Source organism: Dermochelys coriacea, chromosome 23 (assembly GCF_009764565.3).
Source record: "Dermochelys coriacea isolate rDerCor1 chromosome 23, rDerCor1.pri.v4, whole genome shotgun sequence".
Classification (NCBI taxonomy): domain Eukaryota; kingdom Metazoa; phylum Chordata; order Testudines; family Dermochelyidae; genus Dermochelys; species Dermochelys coriacea.
In genome coordinates this window covers 16,161,228-16,186,808 of record NC_050090.1, presented here as the reverse complement: position 1 = coordinate 16,186,808, position 25,581 = coordinate 16,161,228, and the positions used below count along the sequence as shown (strand labels likewise).

Below are 25,581 nucleotides of genomic sequence, written 5' to 3'. Positions count from 1 at the left end.
GGGGCTCCCCAGCCTGCGTGGGAGGCTGGCTGCTCTGGGGCTTTCTGGTCGCGTGCTTAGCCTGCTCTGCCCTGTAGGGGACACTGCCTCTAACCTGGGCAGCGCCGTGGACGAGCTCATGAGGCACCAGCCCACGCTGAAGACGGACGCCACCACCGCCATCATCAAGGTAGGAGAGGGGCCTGGGCCCTCCAGCAGTGGGGGCGGGGGAGGGAGGCTGGATCTGCCCCCACCTGTGTCCCATTGGCTCTCAACTCGCCCGGCCTGCGGCGTTGGAGGGGGTGGGCGGCTGTGCTCTGTGCGGTGCAGGGAAGGAGTGGGGCGCGGCAGTGCCGTCCTGCAGTGCTGGTTGTCATGGGTCCATAGTACATGGCTTTGACACCCCCCCACGAGTCCCTTCTGGCCCCACCCTGGGCTCGGGCCACCATGAGGAGCCATATGGCTAGTATCACCTAGTTAGTTGAAATCACAAGTCCCCTGCTCCTTTTCCCCCCAAATGCCCCCACGCAGTCTGAGTGCTTCTGTACACACCGGCCAGGCCGATCCAGAGACAGTTGGGATCCCAAGGGACAGGTCTCCTCCCCATTTCCGTCTGTCCAACCTTATGCTGGGGTCAGGACCTCTTACGGCATCTGTACGTCTACCCTGCTGCCCTACTCCCCCGGCATCGGGCACTGGACTCTGCCCAGCAGCCCCGGGATTCTGCCGTCAGTCCCGGCTCACTGCACCGTCTCCTCCCTGCCGCAGCTGCTGGAGGAGATCTGCAACCTGGGCCGGGACCCCAAGTACATCTGCCAGAAGCCCTCCATCCAGAAGGCCGACGGCACAGCCACGGCCCCACCGCCCCGCTCCACCCACGCGGCCGAGGAGGCCTCCAGCGAAGATGAGGAGGAGGAGGAGGTGCAGGCCATGCAGAGCTTCAATGCCACCCAGCAGAGCGAGGCGGAGCCCAGCCAGCAGTGAGTGCCAATCCCGCAGCTGGGGGCGCCAGGCTTCGCCCTCATCCCCTTAGACATGGGGGAGCCCTTCGGCAGCTGGGCCAGTCCCCCGTCTTTCCCAAGCTTGTGTTGGGAAAGGGTTAACTGGTCTTCACAGCTCTACTCGCAGAGAACCCAAGAGTCCTGGCTCCCAGCCCCCGCCCCCTGCTCTAACCAAACATGGTGAATTAGGCCCCAATGGCTCTGCCAGCAGAGCACAGCTAAGCTATCTCCAGCTCGATGATTGTGGGGGGAAGGAGGGGGAAACTGAGTCACGATTGGGGTAGGTGACTTCCCCAGGGAGGAGGCTATGACCATCCCAGACCTGGGGCCTGCCCCCACCCTCCTAGAGTAACTTGGAAGCTTCTGTCCTGCCCAGGAATGGGGGTGGGGGCAGATCTGGTCCTGCCACATTTCCGGGCATGGCAGCGCGGGCACGAGATCTCGGTGCTGGGGGCTCCGGATCCCACCGCTGCCCCTCAGTGCCTAGGCTGGTCAGGGCGCTAACTGGAGTGCTCTCCTTCCTCTTCCAGGGTGGTTGGAATGGAGGAGCGAATCCCCATCCCCCTCATGGACTATATCCTCAATGTGGTGAGTTGGGCAGGGTGTGGGGGGACGTGGGGCCCCTGGCCAGCTGCCCAGCCTGGGCATCACTTTGCCCACTGGCCTGTTACAGCCCCAGGGGCAGGCTCCCAAATTTGTAGGGCCCCCCCATCCACATGGTGAGTCTCGTGATGGGGCCAGCATCTGTGCCCCCATCCCCTCCCTGGCGCGTGGCATAAAGTCAGGACCATTTCCCACGCGCACGGGCCCATCCCCCCAAGTCCATCTGTGTGAGAGACCTTTCCCCATCTCCCAGTATCCTTTGGTCCCCATCCCTTCTAAGTCTTCTCTTGGCTGAGCGAAACGGGTTGTGGGGGGGGAGATCTGTGTACCAGGCTGATGGGGCGGGGAGATCATGGAGGGAGGGGGGCATGGTGACTGTGCCCCAGGCTGACCCTCCTCTTTCCCGCCCCAGATGAAGTTCGTGGAGTCCATTCTCAGCAACAACACTACGGACGACCACTGTCAGGAGTTTGTCAGCCAGAAGGGGCTGCTGCCCCTGGTCACTATCCTGGGCCTGCCCAACCTGCCCATCGACTTCCCCACCTCGGCTGCCTGCCAGGCCGTGGCCGGCGTCTGCAAATCCATCTTGGTAAGCGGGGGGAGCTGCCCGGGGCTGGCGAGCGCTGGGCTATTGGATCTGGGATGGGGGAGACAAAGCAGGTGGGAATCTGTGTCCCCCATTTCTGAAATCACTCTCCTGGGGCTCTGTTAGTACTTGGCACCCCAGATCCTTTCCAGCAGGGAAGTGGTCCTGTGGAACTCCATGGAAACTGGGCCAAGCTCTTGAGGGGGATTTCCACGTGCATGCCAGCACCCTGCTGGGGGTGGATGGGAATGCACGTGGGACCACAGCCCTCTGCACTTCGAGGGGTGCTGTGGGCACCCTGGCTCCCATGATGCAGCTGGTTCAGCAGAATCAGTGTTTGCCCTCAGGGTGGGCAAAGGGCAGCTGGCAGCAGGGGGCGACTCGTGGCACCTTGCGACTCCACCCTGGCACGGAGCTAGCCGGAGTTGGCCATGTCCCTGGACTCGGGGCTGGAACCCAGATCTGGAGGCACTGGGAGAAGAGGGGCAGGAAGGGGCCCAGCTCCTGGGGTAAGGGGTCCCCTGTGGGTGGCAATGTGCCAGGCCGGACTCACCCTGCTCCCTCTGTTCCAGACGCTCTCCCACGAGCCCAAGGTTCTCCAGGAAGGGCTGCTGCAGCTCGACTTGATCCTCTCTTCCCTGGAGCCCCTGCACCGGCCCATTGAGGCGCCAGGCGGCTCGGTGCTGCTGCGGGAGCTGGCCTGTGCGGGCAACGTAGCAGACGCCACCCTGTCGGCACAGGCCACGCCACTGCTCCACGCGCTGACGGCCGCCCATGCCTACATCATGATGTTCGTCCACACTTGCCGGGTGGGCCAGGTGAGCTGGCAGGCGGGCGGCTGGGGGCGGCGGGGCCACCTGAGCCGGGCAATGGGCTGAGTCTGCAGCAAGAGCTTTGCTCAGCCCCTGGCACCGTCTCTTCCAGAGCGAGATCCGGGCCATCTCGGTGAACCAGTGGGGCTCCCACCTGGGCCTGAGCGTTCTCAGCAAGCTGAGCCAGCTGTACTGTTCCCTGGTGTGGGAGAGCACCGTGCTGCTGTCCCTCTGCACCCCCAACAGGTACAGGGGGCCCAGCCAGGGCTGGGGGGGGCCTGGGGAGCCCATGTGCCACACACTCTCTGCTCCAGCCTGGCCGCATAGAGCACCTGTGTGCCAACCAGAGCCCCTGTCTGCACCCAGACACTGCTTCCGGGCCCAGCCAAAGAGTCGGGAGCAAAGGGGCAACTGCAGCTATCGGGCTAGACGCTAAGGGGTGGGAGTTAAACGGGTCCTGGCTGGGGTCACAAGTCTGATATGGCTGAAGGGGGAGGTACCGGCTGGGGTGGGCCCACAGGTCTGATTGGGGGGTGGGGAAGGAGGTACCAGGCCGGGCAGCCCCATGGGCCTGATGCCCCCTCGTCCCTGTTCCCAGCTTGCCGACAGGCTGTGAGTTTGGCCAGGCCGACATGCAGAAGCTGGTGCCCAAGGAGGAGAAGACGGCACCCAACGCCCCCCAGGGAGCCAAGAAAGCAGGTATGGACTCAGGGACAGGGCGCCGTAGGGGGGCTCGCTTCAGCTTCTCCACATGCAGGTTCCTGGGGTCTCCCTTGGCTCTGGGAGGGCCGTGGGGTCCAGTGGATCCTGGTATGAACAGCTCTAGTGGGGATTGGTCAGTGTCTGGGAGGCTCCTGGTTAGTCCAGGGCTCAAGCCCTGCCCAGCACTAATCGCCCCCCGCCCCCCAGAAGGTGAAGTGGAGGCAGTTGCGGGAGGAAGCATGGAGCCCTCGGCCCAGGGCCTGCTGGAGGGGATTGGCCTGGATGGAGACGCGCTGGCCCCCATGGAGACGGACGAGCCCAGCACCACCGATGCCAAGGGCAAAGCCAAGATCACGCCAGCTATGGCAGCCAGGATCAAGCAGATCAAACCCCTCCTGTCAGGTGAGCGATGCAAACGGGCCTGGAATGCCTGGGTTCTCTGCTTGGCTCGGGGAGGGGAGAGGGGTCTGGTGGGTTAGAGCAGGGCGGGCTGGGAGCCAGGACTCCTGGGCTCTCTTCCCAGCTCTGGGAGGGGAGTGGGGGCTGGTGGGTTAGAGCAGGGTGGGGTGGTGATGGCTGGGAGCTCGGACATCTGGGTTCTCTCCCCAGCTCTGGGGGGAGGGATGGCAAATCCTACATGCTGGGGGGCTCTGGGCCTTGGGTAATGCCCAGTGTTGGCTGCCTGCTCACCTTCACTCCATGCCCTCCCCAGCCTCATCCCGGCTGGGCCGCGCTTTGGCCGAGCTGTTTGGGCTGCTGGTGAAGCTGTGTGTGGGCTCCCCGGTGCGCCAGAGACGGAGCCACCACGCTGCCAGCACCACCACCGCCCCCACGCCGGCTGCCCGCTCCACTGCCTCGGCCCTCACCAAGCTGCTGACCAAGGGGCTCTCCTGGCAGCCCCCGCCCTACACCCCCACACCCCGCTTCCGGTGAGTGAAAAGCAGGAGCTTTTGTCTCCCCACGCGCTCGGTACACGTCACAGGTTGGGGCTCCGTCCAGCCTGGGACCCCCTCCCCCTTAGTTCAGTATCCTTCAAGTGTTCACTGGTGTCACCAGCAGGGAGAGGGGAGGCAGAGGCCAGTGGTCACCCCTAGCTGGGGTGCAAGCGACAAGCCGGCTCTTTTGGGTGTGAGGCTGTGTCTGATGGCCGGGCATTACTTAGAATTACAGCCTGTTTCAATAAGAATCTCTCAACTTCATGTGCAGTGTTACTGCACCTGTTTCACCATGGCAATGATGTTCAGCAGATTGACTTTTCAAATAGTACTTCTCAGGTTCGCAAGGTGGTGAACATAATGGTATAGACTGTCACAGGGTTGTGTGTTGGGGGAGGGCGTGGGTGCGGGGGCTGGAAGGGAGATGGCTCTGGTCTGCCCGGCAAGGGGGGTCTGGGACTGTCTTCAGCTCCCCACCGTGGGGCTGATTCTCTCCCGCCCCCCACAGGCTGACGTTCTTCATCTGCTCCGTGGGGTTCACGTCGCCCATGCTGTTCGACGAGCGCAAGTACCCCTACCACCTCATGCTGCAGAAATTCCTCTGCTCTGGCGGCCACAATGCCCTCTTTGAGTGAGTGTCCCGGGCAGCCCGCATGCCTGACTCCTGTCCCGGGTGCCAGGGGGAGTGGGATCTAGTGGTTGGAGCAGGGGGGCTGGGATGTCTGGGTTCCGTCCATGGTGCCGGGGGGCTGGGAGGGGGAGTGGGGTCTAGTGGTTTGAGCAGGGGGGCTGGGAGCCAGGATGCCTGGGTTCTGCTCCCCTGAGTGTGGGGGGATCCCAGCCTGAAACGAAGCAGAGGCCAGCAGACCATTAACCTGCTTTTCTCCCCTCTCTCTCTCTGTCTGTCTGTCTCCCCCTCTTCTTCCCCCACCCCAGGACCTTCAACTGGGCCCTCTCCATGGGGGGCAAGGTCCCCGTGGCTGAGGGGCTGGAGCACCCGGACCTGCCGGACGGGACGGGGGAGTTCCTGGACGCCTGGCTCATGCTGGTGGAGAAGATGGTGAACCCCAGCACGGTGCTGGAGTCACCCCATGCTCTGCCCACCAAGCTGCCGGGCGGGCAGAACTACCCACAGTTCAGTGCCCTGCGCTTCCTGGTGGTGACTCAGAAGGTGGGTGCTGAGGCCGGCTGATGACCTGTCCCCCACCAGGCTCATTGCTCAGTCTCTGGCGTGCCAGGGGGTAGTTGCATGAGGAGATGGCACCAGGTCTTATGCCCCAGCTACTGGGGGTGGGCATGTGTTGTGGCACCATTGGGGGTACGGGGGATACTTCCTGCTGCTGAAGGGGTGAGGCTCCCTGCCCCCCACCACTCACTGCCATGGGGCCCTGTCAGCCCCACTCAAGAAATGGTCTGGAGAGAGCATGTCAGGTCAGATGCTGTGCCTCTTGGGTGAGGGGATATATGGGGGATCCCACTGCTAACAACAGCAGTTCCGGCTGGTGTTGGGGGGGATCCCACTGTGGGCACCAGCAGTGGGGGGGATCCCACTGTTGACACCAGTGGAGGTGCCACTAACCCCTTCTGCCCCGCAGGCAGCCTTCACCTGCATCAAGAACCTATGGAACCGCAAGCCCCTGAAAGTGTACGGGGGGCGCATGGCAGAGTCCATGCTAGCCATCCTTTGCCACATTCTGCGGGGCGAGCCCCTCATCCGCGAGCGCCTGGGAAAGGAGAAGGAGGGGGCGCGTGGTGAGGAGGAGGCAGGGCAGGAGGAGGGTGGAGCCCGGCGTGAGCCCCAGGTCAACCAGCAGCAGCTGCAGCAGGTAGGTAGGGGTTGATGCCAGGGCACGGGGGCTGGGAGCCTGGGCTGGGTTCTCTCCTGGCTCTGGGAGGGGAGTTGGGAGTGAGGGGGTTGGGAGCCAGGATGCCTGGGTTCTCTCCTGGCTCAGGGAGGGGAGTGGTGGGGAGCTGGGATCCCGGACGCCTGGGTTCTCTCTCTGCCCCTGCTGAGGCTCGCCTCCCTCTCCCAGCTGATGGACATGGGTTTCACACGGGAACATGCCATGGAGGCCCTGCTGAACACCAGCACCATGGAGCAGGCCACCGAGTACCTCCTGACCCACCCGCCGCCGCTCGTGGGTGGGGTCGTACGGGTAAGCACCCTCTGGCCCGGCTCTGGGTCCCCCCTGCCCAGCCGCTCTGCCCCCCAGCTCCCTTTGGGGCTGCCTGGCGCCCACCCCTGAACTGCCCCGTGGCTTGTCCTGCAGGACCTGAGCATGTCAGAGGAGGACCAGATGATGCGAGCCATCGCCATGTCGCTGGGCCAGGATATCCCCATGGAGCAGCGGGCCGAGTCCCCGGAGGTAATGGACCCGCCCAGGGCTAGGATAGCAGGGGCTGTGGGGTGCCGTGGACCTGACAGTGCTGGGGGGAGAGGCGGCAGGCGGGCAGATCTCACCCCATGCCCCCACCCCCGGTGCAGGAGGCAGCCTGCCGGAAGGAGGAAGAGGAGCGCAAGGCGCGGGAGAAGCAGGAGGAGGAGGAGGTCAAGTGCCTGGAGAAGTTCGAGGACGCGCAGCCGCTGGACCCGGCCGAGCTGCACGGCTTCACGGACGCCATGCTGCCCGGCTGCTCCCAGCTACTGGACGAGCTGCCGGACACCGTGTACCGCGTCTGCGACCTCATCATGACGGCCGTCAAGCGCAACGGCGCCCCCTACCGCGACACCATTCTCAAGCAAGTGGTCAAGCAGGTGAGGAGCCCTGCCCCTGGCCAGACTGCAGGCATCTGGCCAGGGCCGGTACCCATGGAGGGGGGTCCTGGGCGTGGTCACTTGGGGGGCCTGGGTCCCTGGGTCTGACCCTTGCCTGTGTCCCCCTCCTTCCCCAGGTGTGGGAAGCGGCTGATGTGCTCATCAAGGCGGCCCTGCCCCTCACCACCAGCGACACGAAGACGGTCTCGGAGTGGATCAGCCAGATGGCAACGCTGCCCCAGGCCGCCAACCTGGCCACCCGCATCCTGCTGCTCACCCTGCTATTCGAGGTGAGGCCGCGGTGCTGGGGAAGAACCCAGAGTCCGGGCTCATGGCCCTGTTGCTCTAACCACTAGACACCACTGCTCCCCCAGAGCTGGGGGAGAACAAAGGAGTCCTGACTCCCAAGGAGGGGCTCCCCCAGGGGGGCACTCCCCCCCATCCAGGGCTGGCCCCATGGCCTCCAGCCGCCTCAGATTGAGCCCCTGGGCTCCGGTCCTCCGGCTCCCTCCCAACCCATGCTCTGCCCAGCAGGCCCCACCGAGCCAGGCTCCCGGGAGAGCTGGGACCCTCCGCAGGGACCCAACTGGTATTACCCGCAGTGCAGGAAGCCTGGGGGGTAGCACAGCCCAGAGCCAGCCGCCCTCCATCAACTGCCAAGGAGACTCCCCATCTGCTACCTGCCACTGCTCCAGGGCAGGGGAATTGCCCTCCCTCTGGGGCCTGGTTTGTTGTCGTCTTGGGGTCAGCTTCAGCCAGCCTCTTGCAGCTGGGGAACCCCCAGTGCCTGCCGTGCAAAACGTTGGGGAAACTGAGGCACGTCTGGGCTTCCTAAATCGAGCACAGACCATTCCAAGCAGCACTTGTCCCCTCTAGCAGGGGGTGATGCTGTCCCGGGGGTGCCAACCCACTGGCCCCATCTCGCATCTCTCATGTGCCCCATGCAGGAGCTGAAGCTGCCGTGTGCCCGTGTGGTGGAGTCGAGCGGTGTCCTTAATGTACTGATCAAGCTGCTGGAGGTGGTGCAGCCCTGCCTCCAGGCCGCTAAGGAGCAGAAGGAGGTGCAGACCCCCAAGTAAGGGCCTAGTGGGTGCCCTGAGCCTCCTCACATCTTGGGCAAACGGGACAGGGTCCCCAAGGGACTGACCTGGGGTGCTGCTCAGACCCTGCAAATCCACGCCCCATTCCCCACCCCCTTGAGTCAGCCAGTCCCTGCCGTGGGGCCAGATCGGGACTGGCGCACCCTAGAGGGGACAGACCTGGCCCATTCCATGGGACTGACCGCCCTTCCCTCCCTGCCCCAGGTGGATCACCCCAGTGTTGCTGCTCATTGACTTTTACGAGAAGACGGCCATCTCGTCCAAGAGGAGAGCCCAGATGAACAAGGTACAGGCCTTGTCGGCTCTGCCCAGGGGGATCTGTGCCTGTCGCCTCCCTCTCTGCTCGGCCACCGGGCAAGGAGAAAGGCTGAGGGGATCAGGGAGGGATCCCGGCAGCAGGTGGCGGCGGTAGAGCAGGCCTGAAGGTGGGAGGATCCAGGTGGCTGGGAGTGGAGGGGAAGAGCAGGCCAGGTGGGTGGAGGGATCTGGGCTGCTGGGGGTGCCACAGGCCTGGGGGGATCCGGGCGGCTGTGAGGGAGCACAGGCCAGGGGGCTGGAGGGAGCGCAGGCCTGGAGGGGCATGGAAGGATCCCAGGAGAGGCAAGGCCCCCACCCCCCCGATCTGCTGGGCTCTGAGAGACGCTGGGTTCTCTGCCCCCCCAGTACCTCCAGGCCAACGGGAACAACTGGCGCTGGTTTGACGACCGCTCGGGCCGCTGGTGTAGCTACAGTGCCAGCAACAACAGCACCATCGACACGGCCTGGAAGGCAGGCGAGACCAGTGTGCGCTTCACCGCCGGCCGCCGGCGCTACACTGTGCAGTTCACCACCATGGTGCAGGTACGGAGAGAGTTCCCCAGGGTCCCCCGGCTGGCGGGGAAATCCAGGCCCACCGACCCCATGCTGACCCCTCTGCTTCCCCTGCCAGGTGAATGAGGAGACGGGTAACCGGCGCCCGGTGATGCTGACACTGCTGCGGGTGCCCCGGCTTGGGAAGGGAGCCAAGGAGAGCAACGGGCAGGAGCTGGAGAAGACCCTGGAGGAGGCCAAAGAAACGGAGGGCAAAGCCAAGGAGGAGAAGGCAAATGGTATGCCCCTCAGGCTGGTGGCGGGGCTGCGGGTAGAGTGGGGAGCCCAGGCCTGGCTAGCAGGGGCTACGGGTTGGTAGTGGGGGGCACTGGTAGAGCTGCAGGGAGGGGAGCCCAGGGCCGGACTGGCTGGGGCTGTAGATTGGGAATGGGGACCACTGGGGGAGCCCAGGCTGGGCTGGCAGGGGGGCTGTGGGTCGGGAGTGGGGGCGCCCGGGCCACACTGGCTGGGGCTGCGGATCGGGAGTGAGGGGCAGCTGCCATCCCCAATGTGCTCTGCCCCCCAGAGGCCCCAGTGCCCGCGGAGCCCCTGCCCCCTGAGAAGGAGGCGGCCCCTGAGGAGCCAAAGGCGGCTGAGATCCTGATCGAGGGGCTGCCGGAGGAGATGGTGACGGTGCTGATCCGGGCCTGCGTGAGCATGCTGGGGGTGCCGGTGGACCCCGACACGCTGCACGCCACCCTGCGCCTCTGCCTTCGCCTGACGCGCCACCACAAATACGCCCTGATGTTCGCCGAGCTGCGCAGCACCCGCATGATCCTTGGCCTGACCCAGAGCTCCGGCTTCAACGGCTTCACGCCCCTGGTCACCCTGCTCTTCCGGCACATCATCGAGGAGCCCTGCACCCTGCGCCACACCATGGAGAAGGTGGGTGCTGCTGGCTGGGACACTGGGGACCCCCATGGTGCTCTTGGCCCTGCCCCCCTGGCACTGCGTGGGGTCCCCTGGGAGATGGTGGGTGCTGCCTGGCACTGCACAGGCCCTGGGCTTCACTGGGGAGATGGTAGGTGCTCCCAGCCCCGTCCCTGTCACCTCATGGGCCCCTGGGCCACCCTGAGGAGATGGTGGGTGCTCCTAGCCTCGGCCTCTGTCACTCCATGAGCTCCTAGGCCATGCCAGGGAGAAGGTGGGTGCCCCTGGCCCGGCCCCCGCTCCCACCCCTCAGCTGCTGCATTGTGGCCTGTCCCCATGCAGGTGGTGCGCTCGGCGGCCACCAGCGGTGCAGGCAGCACCACTTCCGGGGTGGTGTCAGGCAGCCTGGGCTCTCGCGAGATCAACTACATCCTGCGTGTGCTGGGCCCGGCCGCCTGTCGCAACCCTGAGATCTTCACCGAGGTGGCCAACAGCTGCATCCGCATCGCTCTGCCTGCCCCCCGCGGCTCAGGCACCGGTAAGTGGGGTACAGACACCCCCCGGCTCCCCCCACCCGGACCGGGCAGGCCTGGAACCCAGGATGCCTGGGTTCTCTCCCGGGCTCTAGTGGGTTAGAGCAGGGGTCTGGGAGCCAGGACTCCTGGGTTCTACCGGGCTCTGGGAGGGGAGTGGGTGGGGTCTACTGGTTAGGGCTGGGGGCCAGGACTCCTGGGTTCTATTTTGCTTCCCTTTCTCTCCCTTCGGGAGCATCGGACGACGAGTTTGAGAACCTGCGGATCAAAGGCCCCAATGCGGTGCAGCTGGTGAAGACGACACCGGTGAAGCCGTCGGCTCTGCCCATCATCCCCGACCCCATCAAGGAGGTGATCTACGACATGCTGAACGCGCTGGCCGCCTACCATGCCCCTGATGAAGGTAGCCGCGCCCCCCCCCCCCACACACACACAGACACACTCTCCCAGGCTCCCCGTGGGCCAGCGCTCTGGGCCGGCCGAGCCGTGTCTCACCCTGCCCCACTCTCCGCAGCTGAGAAGAGCGAGACCAAGCTGGGCACGGCCAGCCAGGAGGTGAGCCAGCTGCTGTCGGACGTGGGCGACGATGTGTACCAGCAGTACCGCTCCCTCACCCGCCAGGGCAGCGACTTCGACTCGCAGAGCGGCTTCGCCATCACCGTGAGTCCAGCCGGGCGGCGCCAGGGCAGGGAGGGGGGGCAGGGCCTGAGATGTGGGGGTGGGGGGTTACTCCACACCAAGGTGACCGGGCGCTTACCGCTCCTCTCCTTTCCCAGGCCCAGGTGTTCAGCGCGGACGGAGCAGCCGCTGAGACGCCACCATCTGGGACCCCCCAAGGAGAAGGTAACGGTGACTTCCTGGGCTAGGGGACCCCCTGTACCCCAATACTGCTGGGGGTCCCCAAGATCCTTCCCTCAACCACCCCTTGGGGATCTCTGCTGGCACCAGGTTCCCTGAAGACTCCTTTCTGTGCACCCCCCACCTAACCCATCTTCCCCCCCCACCCGCAGCCTCTACCCCCGAGGAGTTGCGGGAGGGCCGGAAGGACAAGGAGGGAGACAAGGCGACAGAGGAGGGCAAGCAGAAGGCCAAGGGCAGCAAGCCGCTCATGCCTACCTCCACCATCCTGCGCCTGCTGGCTGAGCTGGTGCGCTCCTACGTGGGCATCGCCACGCTCATCGCCAACTACAGCTATACTGTGGGCCAGTCTGAGCTCATCAAGGAGGTGAGGGGCAGCCCGGACACCTGCCAGCTCTGGGAGGGCAGTGGGGTCTGAGGGGATAGAGCTGGGGGGGGGCTTGGTGCCAGGGTTCTGGGGTGTGGCGTGGAGACCCACTCACCCCTCCCCATGTCCCGGCAGGACTGCAGTGTGTTGGCCTTTGTTCTGGACCACCTGCTGCCCCACACCCAGAACGTGGAGGACAAGGACACCCCCGCACTGGCCCGCCTCTTCCTTGCCAGCCTGGCTGCGGCAGGCAGTGGCACGGATGCCCAGGTGGCGCTGGTGAACGAGGTGAAGGCTGCGTTGGGCCGGGCACTGGCCATGGCAGAGAGCACGGAGAAACACGCCAGGTGAGTGGGGGCTGGCAGCCCTGGGTTCTCTGCTCAGCTTGGGGAGAGGAGTGGGGGTCTAACAGGCTGGGTCAGGAATCAGGGCTCGAGGACCTGGTAAAGGCCATGGCTCCTGGGATGATACAGTGGCTCCCAAATCCCCTCTTCCAGTTTCTGGCCCTGATGGTTGGGGAGAAAAGCTTTTAAAAGGCTGATGCTGCTGGAGTGTGCTGAGAGCCTGAGCCAGTTGCTTGGGGGGTGGGGCAGGGGGATCTGCCTTGATGTACCTCAGAGGGGTGTCAAGTCCCCTTTTTGGGAGCTCTGGGCGATTGGTGCTTCACCAGCTGCGCCCCAGTGAGGGGCAAGGGTCTGTGTGGCAGGAGAAGAACAGCCCTCCCTTGACTGTTGGGAAGAACATATCTGAGTATCCCACTGCTGACACCAGTGCTTCGCTGGGGGTGATCTCCCAGTGCAGACACCAGTGCCTGTCCAGATGCGTTGGGGGTGGTTCCAGCGTAGGGATGGTGCGGTGCTGACCCGTCCTCTCCCTCTCCAGGCTGCAGGCCGTGATGTGCATCATCAGCACCATCATGGAGTCCTGCCCCTCCACCTCCAGCTTCTACAGCAGCGCGGCCGCCAAGACCCAGCACAATGGCATGAACAACATCATCCGCCTCTTCCTCAAGAAGGGGCTGGTCAGCGACCTGGCCCGGGTCCCCCACAGCCTTGACCTCTCCAGGTGCAGCCGGGGTCTGGGAGCCAGGACGCCTGGGTTCTCTCCTGGCTCTGGGAGGGGAGTGGGGGCTGGTGGTTGGAGCAGGGAGAGCTGGGCACCAGGACTCCTGGGTTCTCTCCCAGCTCTGGGAGGGGAGCGGGGGCTAATGGAGACTCTGCCCCCCAGCCCCAACATGGCCAACACCGTGAACGCGGCACTGAAGCCCCTGGAGACGCTGTCGCGCATTGTCAACCAGCCCAGCAGCCTCTTCGGCAGCAAGAGCACGGCCAGCAAGAGCAAGGCGGAGGGCGAGGCTCAGGGCGCTGCCCGCGACGCCAACAGCAACCAGCAGGACGTGGGTACGTGGGGCCAGGATCCCTCCCCTCACCCATGGTCTCTGTCCCCGGCCTGCTCTCTCCCACCTCCCCCTGCTGCCGGGATCCCTCCCCTTGCCTGCAGCCTGTGAGCTCCCGGCCTGCTCCCTCCCGCCTCCCCCTGCTGCTGGGATTCCTCCCCTTGTCACCTGCTGCCAACTTCCCCCAGCCTGCGCCCCTCCCCATGCTCCCAGGATCCCTGCGCCCCAGAAGCCTCATGCCCTCTCCCCATCCGTGGGCTGTCCCCTGATCGCACTGTGCCCCCAGGGGAGCCAGGAGAGGCGGGTGCCCACGAGGAGGACCAGGACGCAGGCCAGGCGGAGGTGGCCGACGGCGACATCATGGACGGGGAGGCGGAGGGCGACGCGGTGGTGATCGCTGGGCAACCCGAGGTGCTCAGCACCCAGGAGATGCAGGTGAGGGGCCAGCCAGAGAGCCAGGAGGGGGGCGCCAGGATGGGGCATCACTACCGGCCTGGCCCCCACCTACCACCCCTCTGCCCCTGCAGGTGGAGAATGAGCTGGAGGACCTGATAGATGAGCTGCTGGAGCGGGATGGCGGCCCTGGGAACAGCACCATCATCGGTGAGGGCTGGGGGGCAGGCACCGAGGGGTGCGTGCTGGGTCTTGGGCGGGACCTGCTGGGGCATAGCCCAGAAGAGGGTATCTGAGGACGAAGCAGGGCCTGGTGGGTTACTTGCTGCTCTGGGAGTCGGGACTCCTAGGTTCCCTCCCCAGCTCTGGGAGGGGAATGGGGTCCAGTGGTTAGAGCGAGGGGGCCTGGCCCTTATCTTGAGCAGGGGCAGGGCCCCTGCTCTGATACTGTCAGCGGATGGGGGGCCCATGTAGAGGGGGATCTCGGTCAGGAGCCTGGGGGGCTGAACTCGCCCCCCCTTCCCTGCCTCACCCTATGGCCCCGGAGACGGAGACGAGGGCTGGCCAGCACTGCACGTGTAGCCACCTGCAGGGCCTCCCTCACCCCCTCCCTCCCACCACAGTGAGCCGCAGCGGGGAGGAAGATGCCCCAGAGGACGTGCTGATGGACGAGGCCCCCTCCAACCTGAGCCAGGGCTCCACCCTCCAGGCCAACCGGGAAGGTAAGGGTTAACCTGCAATGCTGCCCCCGGTGGCCAGTGTGGGGCACTGCAGGAGAAACCAGAAGCTGAGCTGCAACCTGGGAAACACGTGGGCTGTGTGGTCTGAAAGGAGCCCGGACTCCTGGGTTCTCTCTGGGCTCTGGGAGGGGAGTGGGGTCTAGTGGTTAGAGCCAGGGGGCTGGCAAAGGGCAGGGCTGACCTGTGGGTCCCCCCGTACTGTCCCCAGACTCGATGAACATCCTGGACCCCGAAGATGAGGAGGAGCACACGCAGGAGGAAGACAGCAGCGGCAGTAATGAGGATGAGGATGACAGTCAGGATGAGGAGGAGGAGGAAGAGGAAGAAGATGAAGATGATCAGGTGAGGCGGGGGCCAGCAGCTGGCATCACCCCTGGCTCTGAGAGGGAAGTGGGGTCTCATGCTTAGGGTGGGGGGCTGGGAGCCAGGACTCTTGGGTTCTCTCCCGGCTCCGGGCCGGGGGCTGGCTGTAAGCAGGCTGTGCTCTGGCAGGATGACGAGGAAGGCGAGGAGGGGGAGGAGGAGGAGGAAGACGATGATGGCTCGGAGATGGAGCTGGACGAGGATTACCCCGACATGAACGCCTCGCCCCTCGTGCGCTTCGAGCGCTTCGACCGCGAGGACGACCTCATCATCGAGTTTGACAACATGTTCTCCAGTGCCAGTAAGGAGACGGGGGGCTTGCTGGGTGCCCGGATGCCAAGGTTCTCTCCCAGCCCTGCACTGGGGGCAGGACAGCCAGTCAGAGAAGGTGGCCAGGTTTCTCAGCCCCCAGAGTGCAGGGCTCGGGGTGGAGTCGGCTCAGCCCGGGGGTTGGGTGGGCTGCAGTCCCCAGGCTTTCAGTCCCAGAGCTCGGGGTGGGGTCCCCAGGTTCTCAGCCGTGAGGTGGGTGGGACCCCAGGCTCTTGGCCAATTCCTGCCAGGCCCCTGAGCCCCATGGTGCATCGGCACCCCACAGCAGGTGGCGTGGGCTGCTCTGCAGGGGCTCTTTGTGGCCTTGGGCTAGCCCAGCCTGGATAGGGCTTGCCCAGGCAGCTGGTAACTTGTCTCTTCTCCTCTCCCCTCCCCCCAGCGGATATCCCCCCCTCCCCAGGAAACATCCCGGCCACCCACCCGCTCATGGTGCGGCATGCGGACCATGGCTCCCTGACCCTCGGCAGCGGCTCCTCCACCACCCGCCTGGCCCAGGGCATCGGGCGGAGCCAGCGGACACTGCGCCAGCTGACGGCCAACACTGGCCACACGATCCACGTGCACTACCCCGGCACCCGGCAGCCCAACCCCCCCCTCATCCTGCAGAGGTGAGACGCACTCGCTCCCGCCTGGCTGGGGGCCCAGCTGCTCCGCCCCAGAGGTAGCTGCATCTCTGTGCCAGAGAAGTACCATAACCGCTCTTCCCCTCCCCCCCTCAGGTTGCTGGGTCCCTCGGCCGCAGCCGACATCCTCCAACTGAGCAGCAGCCTCCCACTGCAGAGCCGGGGCCGCGCCCGTCTCCTGGTGGGGAACGATGACGTCCACATCATTGCCCGCTCAGACGACGAGCTGCTGGACGACTTCTTCCATGACCAGAGCACGGCCACCAGCCAAGCAGGTGAGTGCCCCAGGGCACCAGGGGGCCGGGCCTGGCCCTTGGGGGTTGCCAGCTCTGAGCCAGCCTCCTTACCCTCCCTCTTCCCTCTGCAGGAACCCTCTCTAGCATTCCTACCGCCCTGACGCGCTGGACCGAGGAGTGCAAGGTGCTGGACGCAGAGAGCATGCATGACTGCGTCTCAGGTGAGCCTCGTGGCCCCCCTCCCACCCGGCCCTGCCCCCTCCTGGTCCAGCCTCCTAACCATGGCTCTTCTTCCTGGCAGTGGTGAAGGTTCCTATCGTTAATCACCTGGAGGTGCTGCGGGATGAGGAGCTGGAGGAGCGCAGGGAGAAGCGCCGTAAGCAGCTGGCCGAGGAGGAGGCCAAAGCCATGGACAAAGCCAAGGAGGAGAAGGATGGGAAGGAGCAGAACGCCCAGGTGGGGAGCTGTTGCTGAGTTTGTCTGGCCCTTGAGGGCTTAAAGGGCTGGCGGAGAATTAACCGTTCCCTGCCGGCCTGGGCTGGATTGTAGCCAGAGCCACCTAGAGGGGTCAGGCCCCGTGTCCCTTTCCCTGTCCCCCTGGGCCAGCCAGCGCCCCCTCAGAGGGGACAGGCCCCATTCCCGGCTCCCCCCAGCCAGCTGGCACCCCTAGAGGGTCCAGGCTGTATTCCCCTCTCCTAACTCCATTCTATTCCTCGTTTGCTTTCCAGGGGGCGGTGCCCACACCTAACACCGCCACCGAGCAGTCTCTCTCAGGTAACTGCCCCGCCCGTCACCCCCACTTCCCCCTCCGTCCCAGGCTGGGCCCAGCAGCGCCCCGAGGCCCTGGGGGATGAGGTAGTAGATTGTATAGTTTTAGGGTCACACCCAGTCTCGGAGATAACTATACAGTCTACTGTCTTTCCCGCGGGGTCACCCTCAGCACTGCGAGCAGGAGCCAGGAACCGCCGTCTCCCCAAGCTCAAGGGGCGGGGGGCTGGGAGCCAGGACGCCTGGGTTCTCTCCTGGCTCTGGGAGCATGGGGGGGGGGAATGGTGTGTAGGGATAGAGCATGGGGGGCCAGGATGCCTGGGTTCTCTCATGGCTTTGGGAAGGGAGTGGGGGCTGATGGTGGGAGCACAGGGGGTCCTGCCCTCAATCATGGGTCTCCATAGGACTATGAAACAAGCTGTCTGTGCATCCTGCCGAGCCACATGTGTGTGTGAGATGCGGGGAAGTGGGAGGGCCCCCGGGGGTGCATCCAGCCCCTGCAGCATGTGGGTGTCAGATGGGGGGCAGACCCAGCCCCCTCAGTGCAGCCCCCGCCAGGATGAGGTAGTACGTTGTATTGTTGTGGGGTCAGGATTCGTGCCCCAATCAGAGATAACGATACAACTTACTACTTTCCCCAGCGCCGGGCCCCCACCAGCAGGAGGAGGAGCCTGGTGGGCTGGCAGCCAGGACTCCTGGGTTCTCTTCCAGCTGTGGCAGGGGAGCAGGGATCAAGGTGTGGAGGGGCTGGTGTGGCCCAGGAGTAGGGTGTCCCATCTAAGCCCCATCTCACCCACCCTCCCTCCCCGCCCCAGATGTGGCCAGCCGGACTGACGGCTTTCCTGCCACCCCGCCCACCACCGAGGGCCCCTCCGCTGGCCCCAAGCAGACGTTGGTCACTCTGGAGACCCCGCAGCCAGCAACAGCAGGTGGGGAGCTGCCCCCGGAGCTCACCGGGCAGCCCAGCACCGACGCCTCACGCCAGCTGCTGGTGCCGGCCGAGCAGGAGGACTTGGGGCCGGGAAGGTCCAGTGCCGATGCAGAGGCCACCCAAATGGAGCTGTCTCCCGCCCCTACCATCAGTAAGTGGGGGAGATTGCGGGACTGGGAGCCAGGATGCCTGGTTCTATCCTGGCTGGGTCACTGGCTGACTTTGGGAAGGCATCCTTCTCCTCTCTCTGCCTCAGTTTCCCCTTTGGGATCACTCTGACTCACCCCCATTTCTCCCCCCAGCCTCACTGTCCCCAGAGAGGGCAGAGGACTCGGATGCCCTGACAGCCGTTAGCAGCCAGCTGGAGGGCTCGCCCATGGACACCAGCAGCCTGGCCTCCTGCAGCCTGGAGGAGGGCGTCGGGGAGGGCACTGTGCCCGGCGGGGCAGAGCCTCCTGCCCACGGTGCCCACGGGGCAGAGTCGGCTCAGCGGCACCCTGAGGGCCAGGCCGGCAGCGACAGCCTGGCCGACGCCAGCCAGCAAGGGGAGGACAGGTATGGGGCAGGGTGTGCGGGGGGGTGGGTGGGAGGGGTCTGGCTATGGAGTTGGGGGAGGGACTCGCTAAGGAGAGGACTGGGATCTGGCCCCCACTCACCCCCTGCTTCCTATCCCCCCCAGCTCACCCCCTGCTTCATCCTCCGAGAGCTCCTCCACCAGGGACTCGGCCGTGGCCATCTCCGGAGCCGACTCCCGGGGCATCCTGGAGGAGCCGCTGCCCTCCACCAGCAGTGAAGAGGAGGACCCGCTAGCAGGTACGGGGTGTGGGACAACCAACCAGCCTCTTTGCAGAGGGGCTGGTTAGCTGCAATGCCCTAGCATGGCTGTAGGGGGCGCTGTGGGGGCCTCAGCAGGGGGCACTCTCCCCTGGCAGTCAGGGCCAGGCACTTGATCCCTCTGGGCATTAAAACTATGGAGTCAGGGAGTGAATCCTGGTGTCCTCGTCAATTCCCAGCTGTGTCTGTTCTCCTGCTGTAACCCCATGGTGTACAGCCTGCCCCAGAGGTGACCGCATTTCAGCATGTGGTGAGCCATCCCCATGCAGTGTTCTGTGGCTGTTCCCCAGCTGCCCCACCCCAGAGGTGGCTGCATGTTTTGCTGACATCCCTCATCTCCTTTTAGGAATAAATCTCCCTGAGGGTGTAGACCCCTCCTTCCTGGCAGCCCTGCCAGATGACATCCGCCGTGAGGTGCTGCAGAACCAGCTGGGCATCCGGCCACCAGCCCGGCCTCCCCCCACTGCTACCACCCCCACCCCGCCCGTGGTGAGCAACCCTGGGGTGACAGAGGTCAGCCCTGAGTTCCTGGCTGCCCTACCCCCTGCTATCCAGGAGGAGGTAAGTGCTGCTCCTGGGGAGGTGGGGGGTGGTTTATGCTTGAGGGGTGGGGTTGGGTGGGATGGGGGAGGGACTCTGTGTCTCAGGTGGGGGTCTGGGGTGAAAGCCAGGCATGGGAGTGGGGGCTGAGGCTGGGGCTAGGGCTAGGTGGATTGGGGCAGACCTGAGGGGTGAGAGGATGGGTGGGGCTGGGGGCCATTTCCCTGTGTGAGGGAGTCTCTGTGCATGGCTGGGTTGTGGGGTGGGGCTACGGCCCCATGGGTGGGGTCTCTGGGTGCAGGCGGGGCTATGGCTCTGGGGGCATGGTCTGTGGATGGGGTCTCTGGGCAGGGCTACGGCCCCTTGGGCAGGGTCTCAGCATGAGAGGGGCTACGGCTCTGTGGGTGGGGCTACAGCTCTGGGTGTGGGCGGAGCTGTGGTCCCATGTGCATGGTGTGGGCGGGACTACGGCCCCTTGGGCAGGGTCCCCCCCCAGCCAGTGACCTGTCCCCCCAGGTGCTGGCGCAGCAGCGGGTGGAGCAGCAGCGGCGGGAGCTGGCGCAGGGCATCAGCTCAGACACGCCCATGGACCCGGTGACCTTTATCCAGACGCTGCCCTCGGACCTGCGGCGCTCGGTGCTGGAGGACATGGAGGACAGTGTCCTGGCCGTCATGCCCCCCGACATCGCCGCCGAAGCCCAGGCCCTGCGCCGCGAGCAAGAGGCCCGGCAGCGCCAGCTCATGCACGAGCGGCTCTTCGGGCACTCCAGCACCTCGGCCCTGTCGGCCATCCTCCGCAGCCCAGGTACGGCCCCCCCAGCACCTCGGCCCTGTCGGCCATCCTCCGCAGCCCGGGTAGGGCCCCCGGTGCCCCTCAATCCCACTCTAGCACCTTGGCCTGCAGCCCCCCAACTCCTGTCTCTTCTCTCCCTGCAGCTTTCACCAGCCGGTTGAGTGGGAACCGTGGGGTCCAGTACACGCGCCTGGCTGTGCAGAGGGGGGGCACCTTCCACATGGGTGGCAGCAGCAGCCACAGCAGGTACCTGCCCGGGGGGTGGGGGGCACAGCTGAGAGGAGACCTCTTAGCTATGAGACTCAAGTCTTGTCTCCTGAGTGGAGACGGGACACTTGGGTTCCATGCCCGGCTCTGGCACGGGGGTGGGGGCGGGCTGGCAGCCAGGACTCCTGGGTTCCATGCCCAACTTTGGGAGGGACGTGGGGGCTGGTGCTGACAGTGGCGGGGGAGGGATAGCAGCCCAGACGCCTGGGTTCCACGCCCAGCTCCAGGAGGGATGTGGGGGCTGGTGCTTATAGCGGGGGGCCTGGCAGCCCGGACTCCTGGGTTCTATGTCCAGCTCCAGGAGGGACATGGGGGCGGCAGCTCAGACATCTGGGTTCCATGCCAGGCTCTGGGAGGGGGGGGTTCCTTGCCCCCCCCCCGGCCGCCTGGGTTCCTTGCCCCGCTGTCTGAGCTGCCGCCTCCTCCCTGCAGGCCGTCGGGTAGCATGGTGGACAGCCTCCTGCGGCTGCGGGGCCGGCTGCTGCTGGACCACGAGGCCCTCTCCTGCCTGCTGGTGCTGCTCTTCGTGGACGAGCCCAAGCTGAACACCAGCCGGCTGCACCGGGTGCTGCGCAATCTCTGCTACCACGGCCAGACACGGGGCTGGGTGATCCGCAGCCTGCTGTCCATCCTGCAGCGCAGCAGCGAGAGCGAGCCCGGCCTGGAGACGCCCAAGGGGCCGCCGGACGAGCGGGGCAAGCGGGCCGCCAAGGCCGGCGCCCCCGAGGGCCGCCCCCTGGAGCTGCTGCACAAGATGGAGGCCCGCAGCTCGGGCCAGCTCTCCTGGCTCTCCGTCTCCATGGACGCCGCCCTGGGCTGCCGCACCAACATCTTCCAGATCCAGCGGGCCGGCGGGCGCAAACACACGGAGAAGCATGCCGCTGGCACCGCCGCCGGCGCTGCCGTCCACATCCACCCGCAGGCTGCCCCCGTGGTGTGCCGCCACGTGCTGGACACCCTCATCCAGCTGGCCAAGGTGACAGTGCAGGGCTGGGTGCTGGGGGAGCAGGCTGGGGCTCTCCCCGGGCAGGGCAGGGCGTTGGGGGGTGCAGGGTGAGGGGCTGGGTGGGGGGCGCTCTCCCGGCACTCACTCCCACGTGGCGTTGCGTGCGGCTGTTTCCCCAGCTGCTCCCTCCGCCCAGAGGCAGCTGCTCCCCTCCCAGAGCTGGTCTCCTCCCCCCAGGCTGTGACTCTCCCTTCTCCCCAGGTGTTCCCCAGCCACTTCACACAGCAGCGGCCCAAGGAGGCGCCCTGCGAGGGGGAGCGGGGCGCCAGGCAGTCGGGCAGCCCGGGCCAGGCCAGCGGCATTTCCACCGACTTCTGGGACTTGCTGGTCAAACTGGACAACATGAACGTGAGCCGCAAGGGCAAGAACTCGGTCAAGTCGGTGCCGGTGAGCGCGGGCGCCGAGGGCGAGAGCTCCCCCTACAGCCTGGAGGCCTCGCCGCTGGGCCAGCTCATGAACATGCTCTCGCACCCTGTCATCCGGCGCAGCTCACTGCTGACCGAGAAGCTGCTTCGCCTGCTCTCACTCATCTCCATCGCCCTGCCCGAAAACAAGGCGCCCGAGGGGCCAGGCGCCGCCCCCGCCCCGACTGCACCCTCCACCGGGGCTGCCGCCGCCGCCCCTCCCACCCCTGCCCCCACCGTGCCAGGTGAGGGGCTGTGGGGATTGAGGGGGTGCCAGATTGTGGGGAGCAGCTGGAGTCTCCCTGCCCTGGGGGTTCTGGGATTAAGGGGGCACCTGGGGGGCTGGCCTCTCCCCACCCCCGCAGACTTCTGGGAGTGAGGGGTGGTGGGATCCTGGTACCGCCCTGCCTCGGGGGGTCTGGGGGCGAGGGGCACAGGGTCCTGCCCAGGTTGCCGTCCACGCTCCCCATGGGTCCTGGGCCAGGCCTCACTAACCCCACGGTGTCTCCCCGCAGCTCCTGCCAAGGCCAGCAAGTCTCCGGCCAAGGCGGGCGAAGCGGGTGGCGGCGGGACAGATGCCAAGATGGTGGCATCAGGCCTGACGGAAAACCAGCTGCAGCTCTCGGTAGAGGTGAGCACGGGGCAGTGCCCAGGTGGGGTTGGGGCTGCCCGGTGCCCTCGCTCCCTGCTCACTACATGTGCCTCCCCCCCAGGTGCTGACGTCTCACTCCTGCTCAGAGGAGGGGCTGGAGGATGCAGCCAATGTCCTACTCCAGCTGTCGCGGGGCGACTCGCCCACCCGGGACACGGTGCTGCGGCTCCTGCTCAGTGGTGCCCGGCAGCTGGGCTACACCCTCTGCAAGCAGATCGGTAACAGGGCAGGGCCACGGGCTGGGGGCAGTGGGGCCTGGGGGGCTGGGAGAGCAGGGCATGGATGGGGGACAGGTGGGTTCTGAGAGGGGGCAGGGGGTGTGGCTTGGGAAGGGTCCATAAGGGAGAGGGTGGGGCATAGGGATGCTGGGAGGGGCCAGCAGAAAACAGCTGTGGGGTGAAAAGTGAGGAGTCAAGGCCTTGATGCCAGTCTCCCCCCCTGGCCCCCCCCCCAGGCACCCTGCTGGCAGAGCTGCGTGAGTACAACCTGGAGCAGCAGCGGCGGGTGCAGTGCGAGCTGCTCTCCCCTGACGGGCTCCCCGATGAGCAGCCCCAGACCACCAAGCTGAAGGGCAAGATGCAGAGCCGGTGAGTGACACCCCCCCCCCCATATCCCATGACATCCTTCCCCCGGGCCGCCCCGCTAACCCCCTCTCCCGGGCAGGTTCGACATGGCAGAGAACGTGGTGATTGTGGCCTCCCAGAAGCGGCCGCTGGGCGGGCGGGAGCTGCAGCTGCCCTCCATGTCCATGCTGACCTCCAAGACCTCCACCCAGAAGTTCTTCCTGCGCGTGCTGCAGGTCATCATCCAGCTGCGGGACGACACGCGCCGTGCCAACAAGAAGGCCAAGCAGACGGGCCGGCTAGGTAGGACCTGGCCTAGGGGCCTTGGGGATGGGGGGGGGGCATCTGCCTTGGGGGTTTGGCAAGAGGGGGACCAGGGCTGAGCAGGGATGCCTGCCGCAGGGGGTTCTGGGCTGGAGGGAGACGTCTGCACCAGGGGGTTCTGGGCCGGAGGGGGGCGCCTGTCCCAGGGGGCTCTGGGACCAGAGGGGGAGGCCTGCCCCGGGGGGTTCTGGGCTGGAGGGGGACCAGGGCCGAGCGGGAGGCCTCCCCCGGTGGGTTCTGGGCTGGAGGGGGACCAGGGCCGAGCGGGAGGCCTCCCCCGGGGGGGGTTCTGGGCTGGACGGGGACCAGGGCCGAGGGGGAGGCCTCCCCCGGGGGGGGTTCTGGGCTGGACGGGGACCAGGGCCGAGGGGGAGGCCTCCCCCGGGGGGGGTTCTGGGCTGGACGGGGACCAGGGCCGAGGGGGAGGCCTCCCCCGGGGGGGGTTCTGGGCTGGACGGGGACCAGGGCCGAGGGGGAGGCCTGCCCTGGGGCTGAGCGGGGGGCCTGGCCACTCACTGACCCGTCTCTCCCCCCCCCCCCCCCCCGGCAGGTAGCTCCGGTCTGGGCTCAGCTAACAGCATCCAGGCCGCTGTCCGGCAGCTGGAGGCTGAGGCTGACGCCATTATACAAATGGTACGTGAGGGGCAGCGGGCGCGGCGGCAGCAGCAAGCAGCAACGGTTAGCATGGGGCCTGTGGCGCTTGGGGGCCCCTCCATCCGTGGGGCCCCGCTCTGCCTTCCGGGGGACCCCCTGCCCCGCCTGGCCTTGCCTTGCCTCGCCTCGCCTCGGGGGCTGGAAGCCAGGACGTCTGGTTCTCTCCCCACCTCGGGGTGGGGGCTGGCAGCCGGGACGCCTGGGTTCTTTCCTCAATTCTGTGAGGGGGGGCCTGGGAGCCAGGACTCCTGGGTTCTCTCCTGGCTCTGGGAGGGTGTGAGGCCTCCTGGGGGTACCCAGGGCTGTGAGCCCCCCCACATGCCCCTCAAAACCCACCCGCTGGCATGTGCCAACGTCCAAGCGCCTGGCCGCTGGCTGCCCCCAGGGCTCCCCCCCAGTCCCAGCGAGAACAGGAGACGTTCGCCTGCCGGGAGCAGAGTCCTGAAGACGGGCACGCCGGGCTCCAGGGACGATTCCACGTGCGTCATCTCACCCCCAGGCACCAATCCCTCGCCTCCACCCTTCAGGGCACAGTCCTGGGGTGTCCCTTCACTGCCTGGGAATTCCAGGGCCTCCGCGTGTTCTGCTGGGGGGGCCTGGGAGCCAGGACTCCTGGCTTCTCTCCCCAGCTCTGGGAGGGGACTGGGGCCTAGTGGTTAGAGTGGGACAGGCTGGGAGCCAGGACTCTCCTGGGCTCTCTCCTGTGGGAGGGGAGTGGGGATCGGTATACATCTAATGGCTCTCAGCCCCAGGGTCCCCCACTTCACAGGCCCTTGTGGAGGTGGGAATCCCCAGCAAGATAATATTCCGCACTCTCCCCTCCCCCCCGCCCTTTTCACCTGTCTGGAAAGTGTCCCCCCCGCATGCCCCCGCCCCCATCCGGCTGCAGTGGGGCTCGCCATTGCTGATCCATGCATGCCATGCTGGAGCTGCCCCCAATCCCAGGAACAGGTTTTGGGGGAGGGCCACCTACCCATCATCCCTTGCAAGATAAGCTTGTGTGTGTGAGCTGCATGTTGGGGGGTGGGGGGGGAGGCATGGCATGCTGTCAGTCAAATCATTTCCCCCCCCACCAGCCACTGCTGGAGTGAGTGTCCCTCTCTGCCCACCATACATCTGGCCCCAAAGAGGCTCCCAGCCCCACCATGACCCCCTCTTTGTCCCATGCAGTCTGAGTCGAGCCAGTCGGAAGGGGCTGTTCGGAGGGACGAGTCACCTATGGACGTTGATCAGCCCTCGCCGGTCACACAAGATGCCCAGTTGGTTGGTGAGTGTCCTGCTGTCACAGCCATGCCTGGGGCCGGCTCGCCCTGCACTGAGATGCAGCCATCTCTGGGGCGGGGCAGCCAGGGAACAGCAGCACATAACACTGCATGGGGGTGGCTTGTTCAGAGCTAAGATGCAGCCACCTCTGGGGCAAGGCAGGTGGGCAACGGCTGCACATAACACCACACTGCAATGGCTGGAGAACAGCTGTGTATACATAGCTCAGCCAGTGTTGGCACGGGGTGGGAAGGGCTTCTAGTTGCAGGGACCCCCGGGTGACCCTGCCCCCCCCCTTTGTAGGTTCGGAAGGATCCCAGCCCGGGGAGAAGGACGAGCGCCCCCCCGATCTGCCCCTCCTTAGCGAGCAGCTGAACCTGGACGAGCTCTGGGCCATGCTGGGCGAGTGCTTGAAGGAGCTGGAGGAGTCCCACGACCAGCACGCTGTGTTAGGTAAGGGTCCAGGTTCTCAGCCCCCTCCCCACCCCTGCAGTGCTGCAGCTGGCCATGGGGTGGGGGGCCCCAGATCTCACCCTCCCTCCGTCCCCACA

The 25,581-nt window shown here is 66.1% G+C and overlaps 1 protein-coding gene across 5 annotated transcripts in view; it reads left to right on the top strand.

The window, feature by feature from the left end:
* The window catches only part of HUWE1 (HECT, UBA and WWE domain containing E3 ubiquitin protein ligase 1), a 58,780-nt gene that overhangs the window by 29,479 nt on the left and 3,720 nt on the right, over positions 1-25,581 (top strand). For 3 of the 5 annotated variants that reach the window (XM_043501494.1, XM_043501497.1, XM_043501495.1), the window contains 54 exons: positions 78-169; positions 748-959; positions 1,511-1,568; positions 1,996-2,172; positions 2,742-2,987; positions 3,094-3,227; positions 3,580-3,680; positions 3,891-4,085; positions 4,396-4,612; positions 5,127-5,249; positions 5,555-5,789; positions 6,214-6,444; positions 6,652-6,774; positions 6,889-6,984; positions 7,104-7,373; positions 7,511-7,663; positions 8,321-8,448; positions 8,678-8,759; positions 9,137-9,313; positions 9,402-9,561; positions 9,849-10,207; positions 10,535-10,730; positions 10,961-11,128; positions 11,240-11,385; positions 11,502-11,568; positions 11,736-11,950; positions 12,083-12,297; positions 12,833-13,015; positions 13,178-13,350; positions 13,633-13,781; positions 13,874-13,949; positions 14,363-14,461; positions 14,688-14,821; positions 14,972-15,143; positions 15,552-15,780; positions 15,892-16,070; positions 16,163-16,252; positions 16,333-16,487; positions 16,760-16,805; positions 17,615-17,881; positions 18,033-18,285; positions 18,410-18,543; positions 18,911-19,125; positions 19,621-19,909; positions 20,041-20,143; positions 20,597-21,140; positions 21,372-21,819; positions 22,090-22,205; positions 22,288-22,444; positions 22,681-22,813; positions 22,890-23,092; positions 23,664-23,791; positions 24,938-25,034; positions 25,334-25,483. In XM_043501494.1, coding sequence (XP_043357429.1) covers positions 78-169; positions 748-959; positions 1,511-1,568; positions 1,996-2,172; positions 2,742-2,987; positions 3,094-3,227; positions 3,580-3,680; positions 3,891-4,085; positions 4,396-4,612; positions 5,127-5,249; positions 5,555-5,789; positions 6,214-6,444; positions 6,652-6,774; positions 6,889-6,984; positions 7,104-7,373; positions 7,511-7,663; positions 8,321-8,448; positions 8,678-8,759; positions 9,137-9,313; positions 9,402-9,561; positions 9,849-10,207; positions 10,535-10,730; positions 10,961-11,128; positions 11,240-11,385; positions 11,502-11,568; positions 11,736-11,950; positions 12,083-12,297; positions 12,833-13,015; positions 13,178-13,350; positions 13,633-13,781; positions 13,874-13,949; positions 14,363-14,461; positions 14,688-14,821; positions 14,972-15,143; positions 15,552-15,780; positions 15,892-16,070; positions 16,163-16,252; positions 16,333-16,487; positions 16,760-16,805; positions 17,615-17,881; positions 18,033-18,285; positions 18,410-18,543; positions 18,911-19,125; positions 19,621-19,909; positions 20,041-20,143; positions 20,597-21,140; positions 21,372-21,819; positions 22,090-22,205; positions 22,288-22,444; positions 22,681-22,813; positions 22,890-23,092; positions 23,664-23,791; positions 24,938-25,034; positions 25,334-25,483 — 9,498 coding nt within the window. The remainder of the gene's footprint in view (positions 1-77; positions 170-747; positions 960-1,510; positions 1,569-1,995; positions 2,173-2,741; positions 2,988-3,093; positions 3,228-3,579; positions 3,681-3,890; positions 4,086-4,395; positions 4,613-5,126; positions 5,250-5,554; positions 5,790-6,213; positions 6,445-6,651; positions 6,775-6,888; positions 6,985-7,103; positions 7,374-7,510; positions 7,664-8,320; positions 8,449-8,677; positions 8,760-9,136; positions 9,314-9,401; positions 9,562-9,848; positions 10,208-10,534; positions 10,731-10,960; positions 11,129-11,239; positions 11,386-11,501; positions 11,569-11,735; positions 11,951-12,082; positions 12,298-12,832; positions 13,016-13,177; positions 13,351-13,632; positions 13,782-13,873; positions 13,950-14,362; positions 14,462-14,687; positions 14,822-14,971; positions 15,144-15,551; positions 15,781-15,891; positions 16,071-16,162; positions 16,253-16,332; positions 16,488-16,759; positions 16,806-17,614; positions 17,882-18,032; positions 18,286-18,409; positions 18,544-18,910; positions 19,126-19,620; positions 19,910-20,040; positions 20,144-20,596; positions 21,141-21,371; positions 21,820-22,089; positions 22,206-22,287; positions 22,445-22,680; positions 22,814-22,889; positions 23,093-23,663; positions 23,792-24,937; positions 25,035-25,333; positions 25,484-25,581) is intronic. The other 2 variants (XM_043501496.1, XM_038381216.2) reach the window with 2 other exon arrangements.